The sequence below is a fragment of the Terrapene carolina genome, unplaced genomic scaffold (genome assembly GCF_002925995.2).
Source record: "Terrapene carolina triunguis isolate 2854851 unplaced genomic scaffold, T_m_triunguis-2.0 Scaffold234, whole genome shotgun sequence".
Lineage (NCBI taxonomy): Eukaryota > Metazoa > Chordata > Testudines > Emydidae > Terrapene > Terrapene triunguis.
In genome coordinates, this window is record NW_020664585.1 from 15,182,830 (window position 1) to 15,202,026 (window position 19,197).

General features: G+C 42.8%; 1 protein-coding gene across 9 annotated transcripts in view; it reads left to right on the top strand.

Moving 5' to 3' along the window:
* The window catches only part of FBRSL1 (fibrosin like 1), a 714,791-nt gene that overhangs the window by 690,829 nt on the left and 4,765 nt on the right, over positions 1–19,197 (top strand). For 4 of the 9 annotated variants that reach the window (XM_024218289.2, XM_024218285.2, XM_024218287.2 and 1 more), the window contains 9 exons: positions 1,194–1,244; positions 2,206–2,301; positions 6,185–6,256; positions 6,815–6,844; positions 7,426–7,497; positions 8,888–9,020; positions 13,418–13,501; positions 16,298–16,381; positions 17,471–17,705. In XM_024218289.2, coding sequence (XP_024074057.2) covers positions 1,194–1,244; positions 2,206–2,301; positions 6,185–6,256; positions 6,815–6,844; positions 7,426–7,497; positions 8,888–9,020; positions 13,418–13,501; positions 16,298–16,381; positions 17,471–17,705 — 857 coding nt within the window. The remainder of the gene's footprint in view (positions 1–1,193; positions 1,245–2,205; positions 2,302–6,184; positions 6,257–6,814; positions 6,845–7,425; positions 7,498–8,887; positions 9,021–13,417; positions 13,502–16,297; positions 16,382–17,470; positions 17,706–19,197) is intronic. The other 5 variants (XM_024218286.2, XM_029912637.1, XM_024218293.2 and 2 more) reach the window with 3 other exon arrangements.

A 19,197-nucleotide genomic window follows, 5' to 3' on the forward strand; every position in this document is an offset into this window, starting at 1 on the left:
ACAACCCTCTAAACATTCCTTGAAACCTGGCGTGTTATTTGAGAACCCTGATATCTGATCCCGCTGACAGCTCCCTCCCCGCCCACCCACGCCCTGTTGATGTCAGACTTTCTAGTGAAAACAGCTTGCAAGGCTCTTTTGTTGTATTTTACTCACATCTTCTTATATTTCACTAAATAAGGTTTATTAACCCTAATGCCAGAGAGGAGTGTTGAAATCTCCAGCTGCATGTGTTTAGTAATTTATGGTATTTACACTGGCGGGTACATGGCTCCAGTAATAACTGTAATTAATGAAATTACAAATCTGCTCTCCTGCACGTAGGATAGCGTGTAACAACAGCTGACTTACCGAATGAACAGCATTCTGGGGGGTCCTTGCTCCCTGTCCCTCGCCCTCCCTGGTCCCCAACAGAATACTTATTGTTCAAAGATGAAACATATGCATTATTTTCTTCAAAAGATGTTCAGGACCAATGCTGGTGAAAATAAATATGGGACCCGGGTCACATGCGTGGAGATGTTAAAGCCCTGTGATGGGGGCTTTCAGAGTCAGGCTTTCTCCCGTGAGCACTGAACCTCTCCTTTTTTGGGAGTGGGGGGGATTAATATAATGATTTCTATGCCTGGGGCCCTTTCCAAAAAGCTATCTTAACCATATTGGCATTGCCCATACAACAGGGAGGGGGAAATTGCTGGCTGCATTAGATATTTTGTATTTTGTTTTTGTATTAGCTTGATAATTAGAGCTGGGCCAACGTTGCAGAAGTAAGATCTGGATTAGAATCCAAACTTCCCCAGCATTCTAACTTAGCGCTGCAATTCAGCTCATTAGGTAGGGATGCCAGATTTGGATCTGGGAACAACTTTCCTACATTTTTTTGGATGGAGTGAGTGTTCCAATTCAGAGGTCTCTCTCAATAATAAGGAGGGGACCAAATTTGTGCGAAGTTTGTTACTCAGAGAGGTACTTCGGGGGCTGGTACACAACTAGGTGCTATAATTTTACCGCTACTAATCAACAGCTTTGGGAGAACTGGTCACTCCCTCCTGAATGAGTGTGGAATAGTCAGTCTCCCATGTTCTGTTAAATGCTGTACAAAGGGGCCATGATTCACTTATGCATGTAGAAATCTGGGTTCATTATGTGTTGTGGAACGCAAACTCAACTTTTCTTTTCTCTTTTACTTCCAGTTTGACAAGTACGCTCCCAAATTAGACAACCCTTACTTTCGACATTCCAACGTGAGTGCTGATGTTTTGAGACAGTTCCACTGTTTATGCTTCCGCTTACTAGTGCATTGCTCAGATGTCTTTAATTGATACAGATGGCGGTTTCGATTCATCTATCCATAAAGTTTTCCTATTCTTGTTTGAATTGTTTGTAAATGTAAAATCTTGTACTTTTCAACTTCGTCTTCTGCGTTTTCTTCCCTTTCGTTTTAAATTGCTGTGCCTGGGAAGGTGGGGAGTGCACAGAGATTTCTCATAGTGTGGATTACTGCAGCCCCGGTGCAATCAGAGCTTCACACAATGCAGTGCCAAAGAGCACACGGTCCTTTCACAAGACAAAGGGTACATCTACATGGCAATGAAAGACCCGTAGCACAGCAGTGGCTGGCCTAGGTCAGCTGACTCGGGCTCATGGGGCTCAGGCTGCAGGGCTAAAAATTGCAGTGTAGATGTTAAGGCTTAGGTTGGAGCCTGGGCTCTAGGATCCTGCAAGGAGGGTGGGTATCAGCCTCCAGCCCAAACCCAAATGTCTACACTGCAAATTTTTAGTCTAGCAGCCCGAGCCCCGTCAATTGACCCAGACTCTGAGACTCAGTACTGCGAGTTTTTTATTGCAGTGTAGACATATCCAAAGTGAGACTAGTGGCTTCATCCTGCTCCCCATTTCTCCACAGCACCAAAACTGCATACATTTTTGGTATTTGGTGTACAGTCTGCGTTCAGGAGAGCAGGAGGCCCAAGCAAATCTTAATACAGTGATTTCACCATTTCTAGAGAATGGGGTGGAGGTGATCCTTTGTCTGTTTCAAAAATACAGCAAATTGTATAGTCCAACCTGTTCGAAATTAACAATAAAGTGCATCAGATCTGCAAATTTTCACGTTTTATTTTGGCTTTTAAAATTTTTGTAACAATGTTTGACAGGCTTAGCTCCTGCCTCGGCTGTTATTCATTTTGTCTTCTTTTTTTGTAGTTCTTTCCAACCTATCCTCCGGCAATGCCTGGAATGCCACCAATGCTTCCACATTCAGGACCTTTTGGGTCTCTTCAGGGAGCATTTCAACCGAAGGTACAAATTTATTGTTATTGCATTAGCACAGGCTTTGTTCTTCAATGGGAGACTGTAATCAGAATTGTACTTACGATGATTATATGAATGACCTTTTGACTAGCTCAGATGCTTTTGGGGCCCAGGGGTTGTTCTTTAGAGAGGAGTGCAGTTGTTCACATGGAAGTCTAAGGCCTGGTCTACAGTACAGAGTTAGATCGACGCAAGGTAGCTTACGTCGACCTAACGATGTAAGTGTCTACACTAAAATTTCGCTCCTGCCGACATAACTGCCCCGCTACGCCGACTTAATAACGCCACCTCTGTGAGAGGCGTAGAGTCAATGTTGATGTAATGAGAGCGACACTGACACTGCATTGCTCACATCGACTGTTACTGGCTTTCAGAAGCCATCCCCCAGTGCCCAATGCTGACAGTACAATCTGTACGAGCGCTGCTGGTGAGGACGCACACCACTGACACAAGGAGCATAGTGTGGACACGCAAAAGCGATTTAATTACTGCGACAGCTGTATGCCAACATAACTTAGGTTGACATAATTTTGTAGTGTAGACTAAGTCAAAGCTAGCTAAGCAGAAACTCAGGGTCAAATAAATTATTTAGTTCTAATACAGACTGATGAATCCCAAAGCACTTTGCAAATTAAACAGACTGATACACAGGGGTCACTCCCCCAGCTAGATAACAGCCAGCTGTGGGGATGAAACTGACTATCAAAGCACAGGAACAATAGAGAGGAATGCTTTTTAGTGGGTAGAGCAGGAGTGAGGCGTTCAGTTCCCAGTTCTGCCACTGATTCGCTTTCTGACCTCCAGCAAGTCACTTACCCCTCTGCGCCTCAACTTCTTCATCTATAAAATGAGGATAATTACATACTTACCATGCCGTGGTTTTGTGAGGTTTATTTAATGTCTGTAAAGTGCTTTCAGATGCTTGGATGAAAGACAGAGTACAGCTGCAGAGTATTATTATAACTAGTGCAGATTGCAAATTTGCAAATTTCACCATTTTAACTTTAAAAAAAACTCCGTGGCACATACTTTTTTCAAACGTAACGTTCTTTTTTTAAATTTAGAAAGTGTACTGAAAACGTTTACATCCATTCCAACAGAAAAAATCCATGGTACACAGAGATTATTGATGACATTCTTATAAAAGTGACACTCGGTCTTGTGACAAAGCGTGTTTATACCTTCCTAAGTGACGTGGTTTTATAGATCGCCTGTCATTTCTAAACACATCTCTGCAGAGAGATAAGAAACAGTTATCTGCGGAATCACTGTTTATTAAAGGGCTTCAGGAACCAGCACTGTGTCAGTTATGCACTGTTTGCATTTGGAAGATCAGTTTTGCAACAGATCAGCAAGAAACTTGGGGCCAGGGTGTGCATTTACTCACACTGGTGAGCAGTTACTCACATGAAGTCGATGGGAGTGAATAACTACTTACCACTGTGATTAAGGACTTCACAAGATATTTTAATGGAAGCTAAAGGAACTTTTCGGTGGTTTATCAAGCCTCTGTGAGCCTTTTTTTGTAAATAGTGTAGAATCCATAATAAATGACCTATCTCAACTAGAAGATTATACAAATTAAGTACAGGAATGGAAGAATAAGTTCTCCAGTTGAATCCAAGCGGAAGGGTGGGCAGGGGGTGGAATTTAGGAAGGAATTATGTAATTACCTAGCTTGGAATTTGCCCAGAACACCACGGTTAATGTTCCTATTCTTGCGAAGAACTCCAAAGGATCTCTAATGACTACAAGTGGTCAGGACCTCAGTTTTACATCTCATCTGAAAGAGATGCACAAACCCTATGGAACTATGACTGTTGTAGAATACTTCTGACATCAAAAAATAGTACAGTTTTGCTACAAGGCTGCCTGTAATGAGACAACCTCTGATACACTGATAGTGTGCTCTTCCGGTTTCCATCTTCATTACCAAACTTTATAATACCATCTTGCTGTAAAATACCGTGAGACCTACAGAGAAACTGTTCTGCAATAAGAAGGAAGGAGTGAGCACAGGTCTTTCACATTTCTAAGGAGTTCCAAGTACTTTGTAACTAGATTTTAATTTATTTTGGAGATAAATACATAGAATACTCACTAGTTCAAGGTTAAACTGCACAAGATCACAGTCTGCTGCAGTGGTTAATCAGGAACATGGTGTGGGCACTGGGCTGTGCTGTATTTACATGGAAGCTAACATCTGGAGGGACATGAATGAGATGAAAAATTGATCTGCAACTTGTCACATTCTTTTCCAGTTCCCTAGAGGAGACAAAGCTGAGCCTCTAGGTGAAGCCACACAAGATACTATCACCTCCTTTCCCCCTCCCCCCTTCCTCCCAAGCTATTTGATTAAATTCTAGATAATTAGGACAGACCAGTGGCTTGATTCTGGCACAATGAATTCAGCATTCCCTGTCCTACAAAGCAAAGGGTTTGCTTTTGTCCATGTTTCTCCCTCCATCCCTCCCATGTCACTTGCCTTAGGCCTGGTGTATAAAGCCACTCACATAAATCCAGGCTGACTATAAACTTCTCAGTGAGTTTCCCAAAAGCCATTCTCACAAGCTAAGGACTTGAAAAGGTCAAAAGTATTCAATTTCCTTTGCTGGGAGAAGCATTCACATCTGTCCTCAGGGGAAAGGAGGACAGAATGACACTCCATCATTAATGCATTGTGATCTCAAGACTCTTGACTGTATCATAGCTGTGACTTTCGTTTCCTCCCTAAACCTCAGCTGACAGAGACCCTAGGAGCCCTTTGAATGCAGGTCTGTCAGTGGAGTGCTACTTCACTTAGACAATTCAGAATTGTCCTTAAAATAAATATTACAGTTTTAACAACTTGACCTGAGAAAATTAAACTAAACAAACAAACCAAAAAAAACCACCCTGTTTACTGATTGCTCCTAAAATCTGGCTGTTTGGAATCTACAGTCACATGACCTAAATTCTGAGTAAAACAGCCAACCAGGGAATTAGCCCTAAGCTCTCTGCACTCAGCTTTTTGGGGGCAACAGGTGAAGTTGTTTGGGGAGTCAAAGACTGATTGTTTACGTATAATTCCAGGTCTTGGGCTTCTCTTGCAGCCAGCCAAGGGAGGGTTCTGTGAGCTAGTCTAGAACTGAGAAAATCCAAATGGCAGCATGGAGGAGTAGTAACTGGGATTCTACACTCCCAAGTGTTTAATCCTCCTTGGGGAAACAATAGAATAAACAATTGAAAAGAAGTTGGGAAAGTATTGTTATAAAGTACCTACTACGCTCATTCTAGGGTTTACCCATGCCTACTTCTAAAGCTATGTCTGCACTAGGCTCTTTTTCATAAAATTGCCCACCCATACATTTCTACCTAGGGCAATGCTAGTATAGGTGGGCTGTCTGCATTTTAGCCATTGTGTCTTCTAGCGGCTCAGAGAGGCAGGCTGACACAGTGGACAGAACACTAGACAAAGACTCAGGAAACCTGGGTTTTGTTCCTGGCTATGATATTGACAAGCGGTGTGTGACCTTGGGCATGTCACTTCACCTCTCCATGCCTCTGTTTCCTCTTCCACCTTTTGTCTAGTTAGACTGTACACTCTTTGGGGTGGAGACTCTCTTATTGTGTGATTGTACAGCACCCAGCACAATAGAGCTTTGATCTCAGGGGGTCTGCAGGTGCGACCACTGCTAAATACTAATAGATGACATGGAGATTAAACATACTTGGGAGCCAATGAGAGAGAACATTTAGCACTAATATAGCAATATGCAGGTCAAAGCACAGTACAAACATTGACTAATTAATGCCATTTACTACAGCTAGAAATATTAAGTGTGCTGCTGGTACAGTACAGTGTCACTCATGCTATTTTATTTTCTTTTAGACTTCAAATCCAATTGATGTAGCAGGTAGACCTGGCACAGTCCACCACACTCTTCTGCAGAAGACTCCGGGGGTAAAGCAACAATTTGCAACCTTTCTTTTACTCTTCCTTTAATTCCAGTAAACAGTTTGATTGTTTATAATAAAGAGAATACCATTCAAGAGAGAACTAGCTTTGCAGATTGAATGTGCTGTTACGGCAATAACCTCCAACAGTTCATCAATGCAGGGGGATTTACGGACTCATTTAAACAAAGTCCACCGGAAGTGGAGTGGGAAACCCTTTAAGCTCTTTCCTCTTAGCCTTGTTTAGAGAGAAGCAGTTTTTAATGCACTCCATTGTAGGAGGATTACTTGGTTCTGAAAAACCTTGGCACTGTCTGGTTGCTGGCATGCAACTGCTTTATCTGTCATAAAATCCTGTTGTGTTTGGTGCAAGAAATGAAAGACACAAGTTTTAATAAAACTCCTCTCTTAAGCCTTTTGGGGTTTCCTATGCCACAAGGGACTTCTCTAGAACAATGCCTTCCTTTATGTTTTCATTTGTTCAGAGGAAGGAAGTTCCCTACCCTTCCATATATTGGTCAGTTTCAGAAAAATCTCTTAATTTTTATTTCTGCTTTCTTCATAGGTGTCGGACCCCTATAGATCGCCAGTAAGAGTAAGTAAGGGTTAAGGGGAGGTTGTACATTTTTATTAAGTACAGTTCACATGCTTTTGAAACTTAACATGTACAGCGTAACTCTTATGTTCATCCTTTACTTGAAGAAACATGTAATATAGTTAGCTCTCAGCTGCATCTGAGGAATATCATTCAGGTTAAAACCCAGTCTTGTTTTGCATGGAACTGTGATAAAGTGAAACTTATAGTTAATAGACGTAATAATATTCTTCATGCCATTTATTGTGGCTTTTTAGGGTGATGATACGTAAGTCAGAAAGAACAAAGCATGGCTCTCGGAGCCCAGGGTGTCAACTCTGAATGCTGATGTCCACCACTCCCAATAGGAGCTGGTAGTGAAACTAGAAAAATATTACACCTTGCTTCTCAATTCCCCTTTATTTAAAAAAAAAATGACAATTTCAGGACACCAAAAAATGTTGATCACCTCCCTCTGCCAACTTAGCAATTAGTCTCTCTCATTTTTAACTGTTTTAAAGAAAGGGAAATAAGTGGTTATATCAGATATTCGTAGACCGTAAGCGCTAAAGTAAGCTACATTCTTTTCCTTTCGATTACAGAAGCCTGGGAAGTGGTGTGCAGTTCACGTACAGATTGCCTGGCAGATCTACCATCACCAGCAGAAGATAAAGGTAACAGAGCCAGTTTAGTCAATGAAGCCAAGTCTTCTGGCTTATTATAGGCTAAATTCTAGTGACTAATGAGCAGGAAGCAGAATACTAGTGATGATGCTTCAGCTTGTGATGTATAGATTAACTAAGGCTTTCAAACTTTTAACATCTGTGGCAGAAACTGTTAAGTTTATCTGAGGGCACGGAAATTGGGTTGAATGGTAGGAAAAACACACAGCAGATATTAAGTATGAAGCCAGAGGAAGTTCAGAGGAGGGGGAGGGGGAGGGTAATTTTGCCCAAGATCCAGCTTTTTACGAAGCATACATGTTTAATATCATTTCCCTTCTGCACTAGTACCTCCTGTGGAATATGGAGTATTATCCTATTCAGAATGAAATGACCGATACGGTGAAGGACATTTTACAAAACATAGAGCAGGCGAGTAGAATGATAGTTACTGTGTTAGAGGTGGATGGGTTTTCTTCTTTGATTCTGTGGGGGGATGGGAGGGAATTTAAAAACTGAAGAGGTAACAAGATTAGGTACATTGGGTGCCATTACAAATTCAACATTCCCCATGCCAGGTGCCTACACTTAGAATAGCAGATACCACAGTAAAACAATCTCTAGTGATTTTTTTTTCATGGCTCCCACTGTAGTTTTTATCCAGTTAATAATGAATATTTACTACTTTCACTTGGAGCTTTTTAATTAATGCCATTAAAATGGCAAATGTAAATTTTAGTAAGTGAAAATATCATTTCAGCTGTACATTTAGAAAAAGACTTATTTTCTCAGCATAGGTGAAGTTTGTCAATGTATCCGTCTGGCTCTTTGCTAGAAGCCTGGCATACTCTAGGAGAAGGTTAAAAATCTCATCCAGAGTCTCAGAGGCAGTTTTCTTCATTCCTCTACATCTCTTCTCTCTCCCTCCCCCTTTCATTTGGCGCTTACTAGCTGTAGAAAAGTCTGCGAAAGTCTCTCTCTTTCTCGCTCTCTCTGAACTGGAGCAACAAAGCACAGAACTCTGTTGTCGACTCTTAAGGCTTCTGGTTCTGTCTGTAGCTTTCAGCCTGTGGAATGTTTTTTGTCAGGTCAAGACTGCAGACTGATCCTAGGGTGCAGTGCACTTAGTGTATCATGTTGCATGCTCCGCTGTGTATGCTGTGGGGCTAAGAGCTCACTTCAGACCTTATTCATGTGAATGAGGCAGGCAGCTGAGAAGCTGTGGAGTGAAATGGCCTTATAGATGTTGTCAGACTATGACTACGGTATCTGACCAGAGACACTGCCGTCACACTCACTAACTCTCCCTGGCAGTACTAAGCAGCAGTGAGCCTGAACATTCTCTTTTCTCCCCATAAAGAAAGGAAATGTATAATGAGATTGTTCTTGTATCATTTGACAGCAGATGCAGCTGGATCCCCACAAGCTAGACATAGGCGGTAAACTTGACCTGTTCAGCAGACCTCCTGCCCCTGGAATTTTTCCAGGATTCCATTACCCACAAGACCTTGCCAGGCCTCTGTTTTCCACGACAGGTAAGGAGAGAATTATCATTTTTGCAGAAATGGATTTCATATGTTTTCCCCTTTTACTATTATGTATCAAAAATTAAAGCAGTACAATGTTAGTCTGCATAATGGTTTGAAAATATTAGAGAATATTGGTAAACTATGCTTTTAGAACAGATCCGTCTGTTCTGCTGGGTCTTCCTATTCTAATCCAGATGGAACTACATGTTACCCCACAAGACAAGAGATGATGACAAATTACAGTAAACTCCGATAGGAATTGCTTCTTGAATTTGGGTCTATCTAGCTGGCTTTTAGTTTAGTTTTCCACACGCCGGATTAACATGCTATATGGAGCTGCTCAAAAAATGATTTTGCAAAAAAATTCAAAGTTGTTTCCATTGCAGAGGGTTTGAAATGGATCCATTTTCTGTTCTTGGTTTTTTTTTTAAAATTGTCCATGCTGTATTATACTCCCCCACATTTTTGTTTTTTGTCTGTCAAAAACACGGTTTTCTGAGAACAAAATGTTTCAGTAACAATTGATTACAAAAATTCACAGAAAACAAAAAAATTCAATGTTGACAATTTTTTATTAAAATCTTTTTTTTCCCCTAAACCAAAACACCATATAATTCACATTGATATAATCCACATTGAATTCTTCCTACTAGCTCTGATTGAAACAGTCTGCAACTCTGATGTTCTACTGCGTATGGTTATTGTTTTATATTCAGGAATATTTCCAGCTGCAGAATACTCTCTCTCTTCTCCCCCTACGGTCCTTCTTTCCCCCAACCCACTTCTGACTATTTCTGTATGTTATATATCTAAGTCTGCCCTCAGGCATGCAGTTTCTAGCTGCAGTCAGTGAAAGCTGTGCACTTGGACAGGATGACAATATATAATTTTAGTTTATATAATTAACTGGTGGGTAATTTACATGGTGTTTTTCTTCCCTCACCTTACTCTATTTTTAGGATTACTCCTGGGGGAATTCTGTGCCACTGCACAATACAGAATTTGTGCAGAATTAATGTTCTGTGCAGAATTTCATTTTTCCCTGCAGAATTGGTGCTGCAGAGCTGCTGGCCGCCACTAGGGGCTGCTGGACCCAGTAGAGTCTGGCTCTCTAGCTCGCAAATACAGGACACTGCCTGGGGCGGGGGGAGGAGGGAGTGGGAGCTGGAGGGTTCCGGGTAACTGGGGTTCCCAGCACGTACTAAAAGAAGGAGGCGGCGTGCAGGAAACTGCATACAAGCCCAGGACCCAGCATCAGGCTGCTTCTCTCTCTGGATCTCTGGGGGGTGCAAGTTTCTGGGATTGGGGGTGTCTGGGGGCTGTGGGGTAGTTTTCCCCCAAGATATGCCCAGCTGGCACATGTGACACAGACTGACGCACCCAACAAAAGCATAACAGAGAAACAGGAACTGGGTTGTCATAGAGGTGTCATTATCTCTACTTCTGGTGGAATTTTTTTTATTGTCTGTATTGTTGCAGACATACTTGCTGACAGGTATTTTGAAATAAATTACCAAAATAATTGAAACTGGTGTGGTTATATTGTTTTATTTTGACAAATAAAATATGTAAAAATTTGCAGAATTTTAAAATGTGTGCAAAAATTTTTATTTTTTGGCACAGAATTTCCCCCAAGAGCAAAGGATTGCAGTATCACTTGTGTATATTTATGACCAATTTAATCAAATTCATTCCCAGTGTAACCCCATTAAAATTCATGTGGTTAAAAGTAGCATGAATTTTTGCCCAAATCCTAAAAAGAAAACTAATCCAGCATCAAGTTGAGATTCTAACACTGGCTTTAGGTAGCCTTCAACTTGCATAACTGGGACCTGTTTGTCTGTCTGCAATGATTTGTGGACGTGAATTAAAAAGGAGGAGTGACTGGTGACTTCACCGCACGTAAGCAATGTGCCCATCATACAATTTTTTTTTGCTGTATGATGCCAAACTGTATATGTATGTGTCTATACAGGTGCCCAGATGCTATGGTGATGTCTTTATGTGTGAATGTGTATACATAATGATTACTTTAACTATAGAAGCTGCTTTTCCTCCCACTATCTTCAAATCAAACCCTTGTTGTTTTGAAAGATGCCCACATGATCTCTGGTTTTGCCGCGGAGGTCTGTATTATAGTACAGTTTGCGGTCATAAACAGAAATGGTCTATTGCAGCAAAAGTGCTGTCCAGTTAGTATCTTTAACATTTCTTTAAAGGAAGCAAACATGCTTGAGAAATATCTAGATCTCTAATGATTTAATAACGACAAGCTTATCTCTTAACGAAAGCAAGAAGAGAAGTAGCATAGAATAGATTTGTTTAAAGAAGGCAAATTAATAGAATCCTTTACTTCAACTGGAGATAAATAACTTAGAGCAACTAGTCTGTGAGTATATTAATCACAACAGCCATCACACCGTAAATCTAGGTAAAGTGTGCTATCAGAGAACAGCAGAGTGAACAAACATTGCAGCAGTAATATAGGGATAAATAAATCTTTTACTCTACAATATCTGAGGCATTCTTTTCACCTGATTGAACAAGTGCGTAGTTGGTGTGAATCATTGGTTCTGCTGCATTGCCTTGTTACTGTGGGAGACATAAGTTATCTTAGGGCCACCTGTCTTCAGGACGAATGTTCAGCTGCCTGGCAGACGTTATATTTAATAACTACCTGACAGCCCACAGTGCTGCTCCTGGCTTTCTCCAGAGGATTTTTTATTATCAGCCCGTGTAGTTGAGTTTGTAAGCCATCTCCTTTGAAGAAATCTCCCATCCGTTATACATCTTCTGAAATCTTAAAGGATTAGATAGATGACAGTCTCCATCCATCTTGAAGCAGTGGAGCAGTTGGAATGTTTATAGATAACCTCAGGTTTCGTTGCTGTGGTCTCTCTTAAGTTTCCTTAATTCATTTTCTGGCTGCTTAGGTTTGCAGTGGCCAAGTTGGTGTGGGGCTCATGTGTCTTTCTCTGGGGCTTTAAAGTCTGCTCATGTTCCCGGGACATCACTCTGTTTAACACTGACCTTCTGTGCACCAGTTCCTGCCACAGATAATGTATAGGTACATCCATGTCCTGGTTGGGACTGAGTCGTATTCACTTTAGGGTGGTGGGGATTGGCCATGTTTGGGTAGCAGTTTCTGCTCTGAAGTCTTAATTACTACCCACTGTAACTCTTAGTAGTACCACATCCCTGTGGGGCCATGTTGGTAGCAAGTGCTGCAGCAGACCCTACTTCTTATTCCAGTCTTAATGGAGGTGGGAAAGTTAACTTTTTACTGATTACATTTACAATGCAACTTGAGAAAAGCAAGCAATAAAGCGCTGCACCTGAAGGCTGTACTAAGTTCTTGGTCAATTTGGGGCACAGCTAAGCCTGGTCTCAAGAAAGTGCCAGTTCTGTCATTGCCTGATGGAGTCCCATTAGTTCATAATAAAATGTGGAGATGGGGGCAGCTTGTTTTTAGAGGTAGATATGTTTTTGTTTCCTTTGAGCAAGGCAGGAGGGTATATTTACATTAAACCATTGTCTTAAGAATTTCCCAGCATTTCAGCTGCAATAATGGGAATATTAGCACAGGCAGGGCCTCCAACTGGTCACCAGCATTTTAAACAGCGTGTCATCTATCCCTGCATGGAGCTGGTCTACCCAACCTAGTGTTTAAAATGCTGGCAGCCACCCGGGCCTTTATATAAGCTAGGTTTCCCACCACTGAGATCACCAGTTGAGCTGAATTAACCATTAGCCATGATGGGAAATTTTAGGAAAGATTTTCTACCATAGACAAGGCCCCAGAAGCCTTGAATCCCAGCAACTCAGCAAAGTCTGGCTTGGTGCACCACAGCTGGCAGTGATTGTCACCAAACTCGACAACAAATGCGCCGGGGGACCTCATGTGATTTAATGCCAGTCTCAAAATGCAACACACCGTGCATTCAGGGAACCTCAGGGAAAATACCCTGGGATAGGGATGATTGGTGTTGTGCTCCTGATGTGCCCGTCACAAAGTGCTGCTTCACATGCATCTTGCCAGCAGCTGTCCCACTTCAGAATGGTCTCTGTCTTGCTCTGTGACCTTGGGTGACCCAGCCCAATTTAAATGCAGTGAAATAAATGACCATGCTACATGAATCTTTTATAAAAAAGCATCAAGATCAGAGTTTTACAGAGAATTAGTAAATTTTGATGCATGATCTTACATTCACCCTTTCTCTTGCCCTGATTCAGGGAACAGGGAAAGAAATTCTACCCGTTGCTAGGTTTCAGATGCCACCTCTGTGGTGCTTAAGTATGTCCCGTACCTTTGTTATCTACCTGATGGACAGGAGCTTCAGCTTTTCATATTAAACACTTACCCATCGCTGGACTAAAAACATATCACTCCCTTGTTGTCACAGGTGCTGCACATCCAGCCACCACCCCTTTTGGACCCTCGCCTCATCACAGCAGCTTCCTGCCTACTAGCCATTTGGCAGGTAAGTGTAAGTAAACACTGCTTTCACATTTATTGTTCTATTTAATTCATTCCCTGACTCCATGGATCAGCAGTGTCTCAGAGACTGCAGCACTGGGGGGGTGGGGCTTAACCCCCCACAGGAAACAGAAGCTATTTAGGAATCTTCCCCCAACATACCCTTTGTTTTTCCACCTCCAAATTACTTCCTAAGGTCAGCAGGCTTAGTAGATCCCTCCACTGCCAATGGATGGAGAGTCTCAGAAAGGTGGAACTCCATGAGTCATAAGCCACTGTGCACGCTCACTTACATCTTAGATGTAAAGGTTTATTCCATTCTGTAGTTAAATGTGTGTGTGGTGGGCTCAAAGAAACAATAAGAATTTGTGCCATTAGATGGATAAATACTTAGAAATTAGGAGGCTTATCAAAAGGTGATCGAAAGAAAAAGGATAATTTAGCACTTCCAATCATTGGCAAAATATATCTCAAACAAAGCATATTTTAAAATGTGTTTCTCCCACATCCCTTCCCACCTATTAAGTTCTTGGCTGAGTTTTTTATTAGAGCTGGATGAACAGTTGTCCAATATATTTTGCTTGCTTTTCTGTTCCCTAATTGGCTGTAAGCAGACCCTGATTTTCTAAAATTTCTTCATTCTAAATTATACACAAAATTAGTTTTTCTTGTTCGACATAGTGCTCATGAGCAGTTCATGTTATCACTCAACGTTCAAGCTGTGTTGGTTAGTTTTGATAATAAGGGTTTTTCTACACGTGGAATTATTCAGGAATAAGTGTGTCTTTCTGTATTTTGTGTAATCCACTTCCAAAGTGGATTAAGATAATTTGGGGAAAAAAAGGCATTTGTATTTCAGAATCAGTTATTCAGGAATGGCCATTCCACTTTAAATTCACATCCTACCTTATTCTGTACTAACTTTCATGTGTTGTCAAGCCCTTACTCTCATCCAGTCAGTGAACAGAATATGCCCTATGATGACCTGTTTGAATTCAATTTCCAGGGCAAAAACCCCATGGTAACCTGTTTTCTTTGAATTTTCTCCAACACTCATTTAAAATTCACTGTTTCTGCAAACGAGTCACTCTAATATTCAGTACAAGAGTAGGGTGCAAACACAGAGTCAATTAGTGTAAAAATTCTAATTGATGTATTTGTGGAAAACTTTGTAGTGTTCACCCAGGTCTTGTATGTTATTTAAGGTGTTTTAGGTCTGGTCAGAGTTTAATGGTAGCAGTGTAGTGAGGGACATAGGCGCCGACTCCGTGGGTGCTGTGGGGCTGCAGCACCCATTGGGAAAAATTAGCAGGTGCTCAGCACCCACCGGCAGCCAAGCTCCCCCCACCTCCACCTCCTCCTCGCCTCCTCCTCCCCCGAGCGTGCCATATCCCTGCTCCTCCGCCTCCCAGCGCTTCCTGCCCACCACCTAACAGGTGTTTGGCGGCGCTTAGGACTTTCTGGGAGGGAGGGGGAGGCGTGGGGATGTGGCACGCTCGGGGGAGGAAGCGGGGACTTGGGAAGGGGGTGGAATCGGGGTGAGGGTGGGGCAGGGCCGGGGTGGGGGGGAGTTTGAGCACCCACGGGGCAGAGGGAAAGTCGGCGCTTATGGTGAGGGACCTTAGTGCTCTGGCTTAGCAAGGCCTTATGACTGTGGTCTACTTTCACACTAGTGGAGTGAGGATAAACAATCCTCTGAGGCTGACTCTACACCAGCCTTTTCTCCCTAACATTTCCCAACTATGGTTACCACCCTAATTGTAGCGGTAGTACAGACCCTTCTGTGGCATTTTAGCCAACCGCTCATCTAACCTGACTCAGAGCAGGTCTAAAACACCAGGTGGCTCACACTCAATAGCCCCTAGTCTACACTAGCCCTCCCAGTGTCACTGTGACTAGAGGCGCTGTACAAGGAATTTTAGTGCACAAGTCCCAGGTGTATAGTTGCTATAGGGATGGATGTCTGTAGTGATTCACTTAGGATTATGTCTGTGAAAAGGTTACACAGCAGACAATACAGAGGTGCATACAAAAGCGATAGTGAAACAAGACGACCTCTCAGGCCACTCACCAAAGTGCCTGCAGTTTCCGTTTCAAGGCAACTGAAATATAATAGTAGTGAGCAAAGAAAGTTCATCTGTATCAAAAAGCATTGTCATAATAAGTCGTCAACCCCCTGCTTGCTAGAATGGTTTTGTGTTTAGTTCCTCCACTAACTGGCTAATGCTGCCGAAATATCAGCTAGCAGCAGTGTGGCGTTTGTGTCTGGCCTCACCCTTTCTCAGGTGTAGGGTTACTAATGCAGGAGCCTTTTGTTATCCTATACCAAGGCTGCTGGGTTTTGTCAGAGCTTTATTTTCTATTGATGTCTACGCTGTGACATGGCGCAGAACCCAGAGTAGGCTCCGAAAGGAGCTGGAGAGCAAAAAGTGTATCAAAGTCGTCTTATGTCCTGAAAAGGTTATTGCAAGGCCCACTCATGCCAGAAGACAGTTTACAGCTCTTCACTGCCACGTGTAGCTTAGTAGCTGCCACCCCAATTTCAGCTATTAGAACTTAACTTCTAGCTCCCCTCTGACTGGCATACAAAAGTTGACAGCATCTGTTTGTGTAGTAAGCACTGAATCCCTTCTCCATTTTTTAACATGCTGGGAATTTTCTGTGCAAAGAACCTTGCAATAAGGAGGATCAGCTTAAAGTCTGACCTAATCCTACTTGGATTCAGAGCATTCAAAAGGGGAGGGGTGCGTTTCATTCTCCAACATTCTTGGCTAAATGCCTGCTAAATCCCTGTTTGCCTTTCCAGATCCATTTAGCAGGTCAAGCACCTTCAGCGGCCTTGGGAACTTAGGCAGCAATGCCTTTGGAGGATTAGGCAGTCATGCTCTGAGTAAGTACTGGCTGGGTTACTGCAGACAAACATCCCTTCCAAAAAAGCCACATGCTAATATTTACAGCAGCTGGTGGTAGTTTTTAAAAAAGTTATTTCCTAACCTCCATTATCCTATCTGAAAACACTGCACCTAAGATTTCCAGGTCTCTGCGGTGGGAGCTTTTCTGCATGTCGCGTGTTATCAGTAGCTGTGCTTCTGCATCTCTTCACTGCTCAAGATTGTTGCCTTGTGTGCTCTTAGAGGTGCCAGAGCCGTGAAACTCCACTGCGCTCTGCTACCCTACTGGCGTGTGAAGTGACACCCTTCAACAGCGAAGACTTGCAGTAGAACAGCCATTGATCTCTCTCCTAAATCACTGTGCAGACTTACCCCCTCCCGCCAATGCCCATGGTTTGAATTTTAAGTTCCGCATATAGAAGGATTTTCCTTTAAAAGTACATTACTGGCAGGTGAGGCATGCTTGGCAGACACACGTAGGGAGCATGCATGTGCATCTCATGCAGAACGGGATGAATTCTGGATTGGTGGACAAAAATCAAGTGACTGATCATACTAAAAGGAGCGTGTGAACCACGGACAAGCTCTGTTTAAAAAAAAAAAAAAAATACAGCTACACATCACCTATGCTTTCCTTAACAAATAGGGCCCTGAGTCCTCACTGCAGGCAGCTGATTTTCTGTAACTACCTGCAACCTTTTAGTTTACGTCAGTGACGGGAGCTAGTGAGTACTGGTTGTGATGGATCCCATGGTGGCGGGGAGAGAAAGAGAAGCTGGGCAATTCTGAAGCATCTCTCATGGCGTTAATGGTCTCATTACCTTACAGGAGTTACTCAGATCTGTAGTTAAAGCTTCCCCCGCAAACAGTCTTAAGAGCTGCTGTGTCTTTCACCTGTTATCAGAGGTGGTTGAAACTTCCTGCTAAGAGCTTTCCCTGACCCCAAAATGAGAAGCCTTGAAAAGATAGTTATGGTTATAATTGGCACTACACAGAATTTATTTGGGATAATTTGGTGTGAATTATTTTTTAACTCTTGTTCAAAAGAAAGAAAAAAATCTGTTCCCTTTTGCCCCCCACTGTTCTAGCTCACAACAGCATATTTGCTCACAAAGACGGTCCAAACCTACAGAGCTTTAATAATCCCCACGAGCCATGGAATAGACTCCATCGAACCCCACCTTCCTTCCCGACACCTCCACAGTGGCCTAAGCCAGGGGATTCCGAACGAAGCTCCTCAGTAACCAACCACGACAGAGACCGGGAGCGGGAGTCAGAGAAGAGGGATCTTTCACTGAATAAAGACGACAGAGAGAAAGAGAGGTACGTGGCAGGCACGCTTTGGGCACTTTCTTGTATCTCTTAATCTTCAACTCCCCCTCCAGTGGCCTTGATTTCGGTATAATTGTAAATCTGCTGCTGAGTGATGTGAGCAAATCCTCTCTGAAGCTGTCAACAGGCCTTCTCCTCCACTCCGCTCTGCCATAGGCATGTTTTGGCAAGACAGAATCAAACAGACCATCCTTGAATGTCACTCTCTGTGGCAACGTAGTGAACAAGTCCGTCCTCTCCTGCCACTAGGCCATTTGTCAGGTAGACTCTATTCCCAAAGTGTCTCTCATTAGACAGCTCTAATACACAGGCATGGTGAATGAAAGCTGCTGTGGGCTACAGTGTTTTCTGTCTTTCAAAACATCTCAGGTAAGCAAAGGTTTGCAAACTGCGTTGTGATACTGTGATCTGATCTCACCAGTGGCGAGGTTAAATTCTTACCTCTTACTCCCATGCACCAAAGTCAGGAAGATTGTATAAGAGTAATTGTCCCAGAATCCTAAATAGCATAGAGTTATAGTCTCTGATACAATTTACAGACACACATTTTTGTAAGGGGGAAGAACCACTCCTTTGCATATAAACTTAGAGCTTGTCTGCACGGGAAGAAATTAAGACAAATTAACTAAAGGTATGTATTTCAAAGTGCATTAGTTAAAGGGCATTAAACCCCTGTCTGGACATTCATTTCAAAGTAAAGTGGCATTAGGTCACGTTAGCTTAATTCACTTCACTAAAGCGAACAAAGATCACTTTACTTCAGAGTGAGACCATCCAGAAAGGGGTTTAATTTGCTTTAACTTTAAATTGCTTAAACTTTAAAATTAGGCCAACAACTACGTTGGTCCGAGGTATGAAAGAAACACACTCATGACTGACACAGCTAAATCAACCTAATCCCCACTGCAGAGGCTGCTATGTTGCGAAAGAATGTTTGTGTCAATGTAGCTACCATCATTTGGGGAGGCGGTGTTCCTACTCCAATAGAAAAGCCCTTTCTGTCAGTGTAGGCTATGTCTACACTATGGGGGTATGCCATAGGGTCCGTAATATAGGCAGGCCATTAGTAAATCAGCTTAACTGACCTAAAAACATCACCAGGTCTGTCTACCACAGCATCTAATACCTTTTGCTGAACCAATACCAAAGATTTGCCAAAATTCAGTGCCCTGAAAAATAAACAAATGGAGATAAATATTCACAAAACTCCAACAGCACCTACTAGTTTTCACCAAGAGTCATTCAGCTCATGACAGTAACCCAGAGGTCGGCAACCTACGGCACGCGTGCCGATTTTGAGTGGCACGCTGCCCGCCTGGTGAGAGGAGGAGCGGCGGAGGGGCCGGAAAGCGCCACGCTGGGAGAAGAAGCGGGGGAGGAGGGAAGCTTGGCTGCCACAGGACCAAGCTTCTGCCTCCTGCCCCGGCAGGGGAGAGCGGTGGGGGAGGCTCCCGGCCCCCCGCCCCACTCAGCCCCCCCGCCC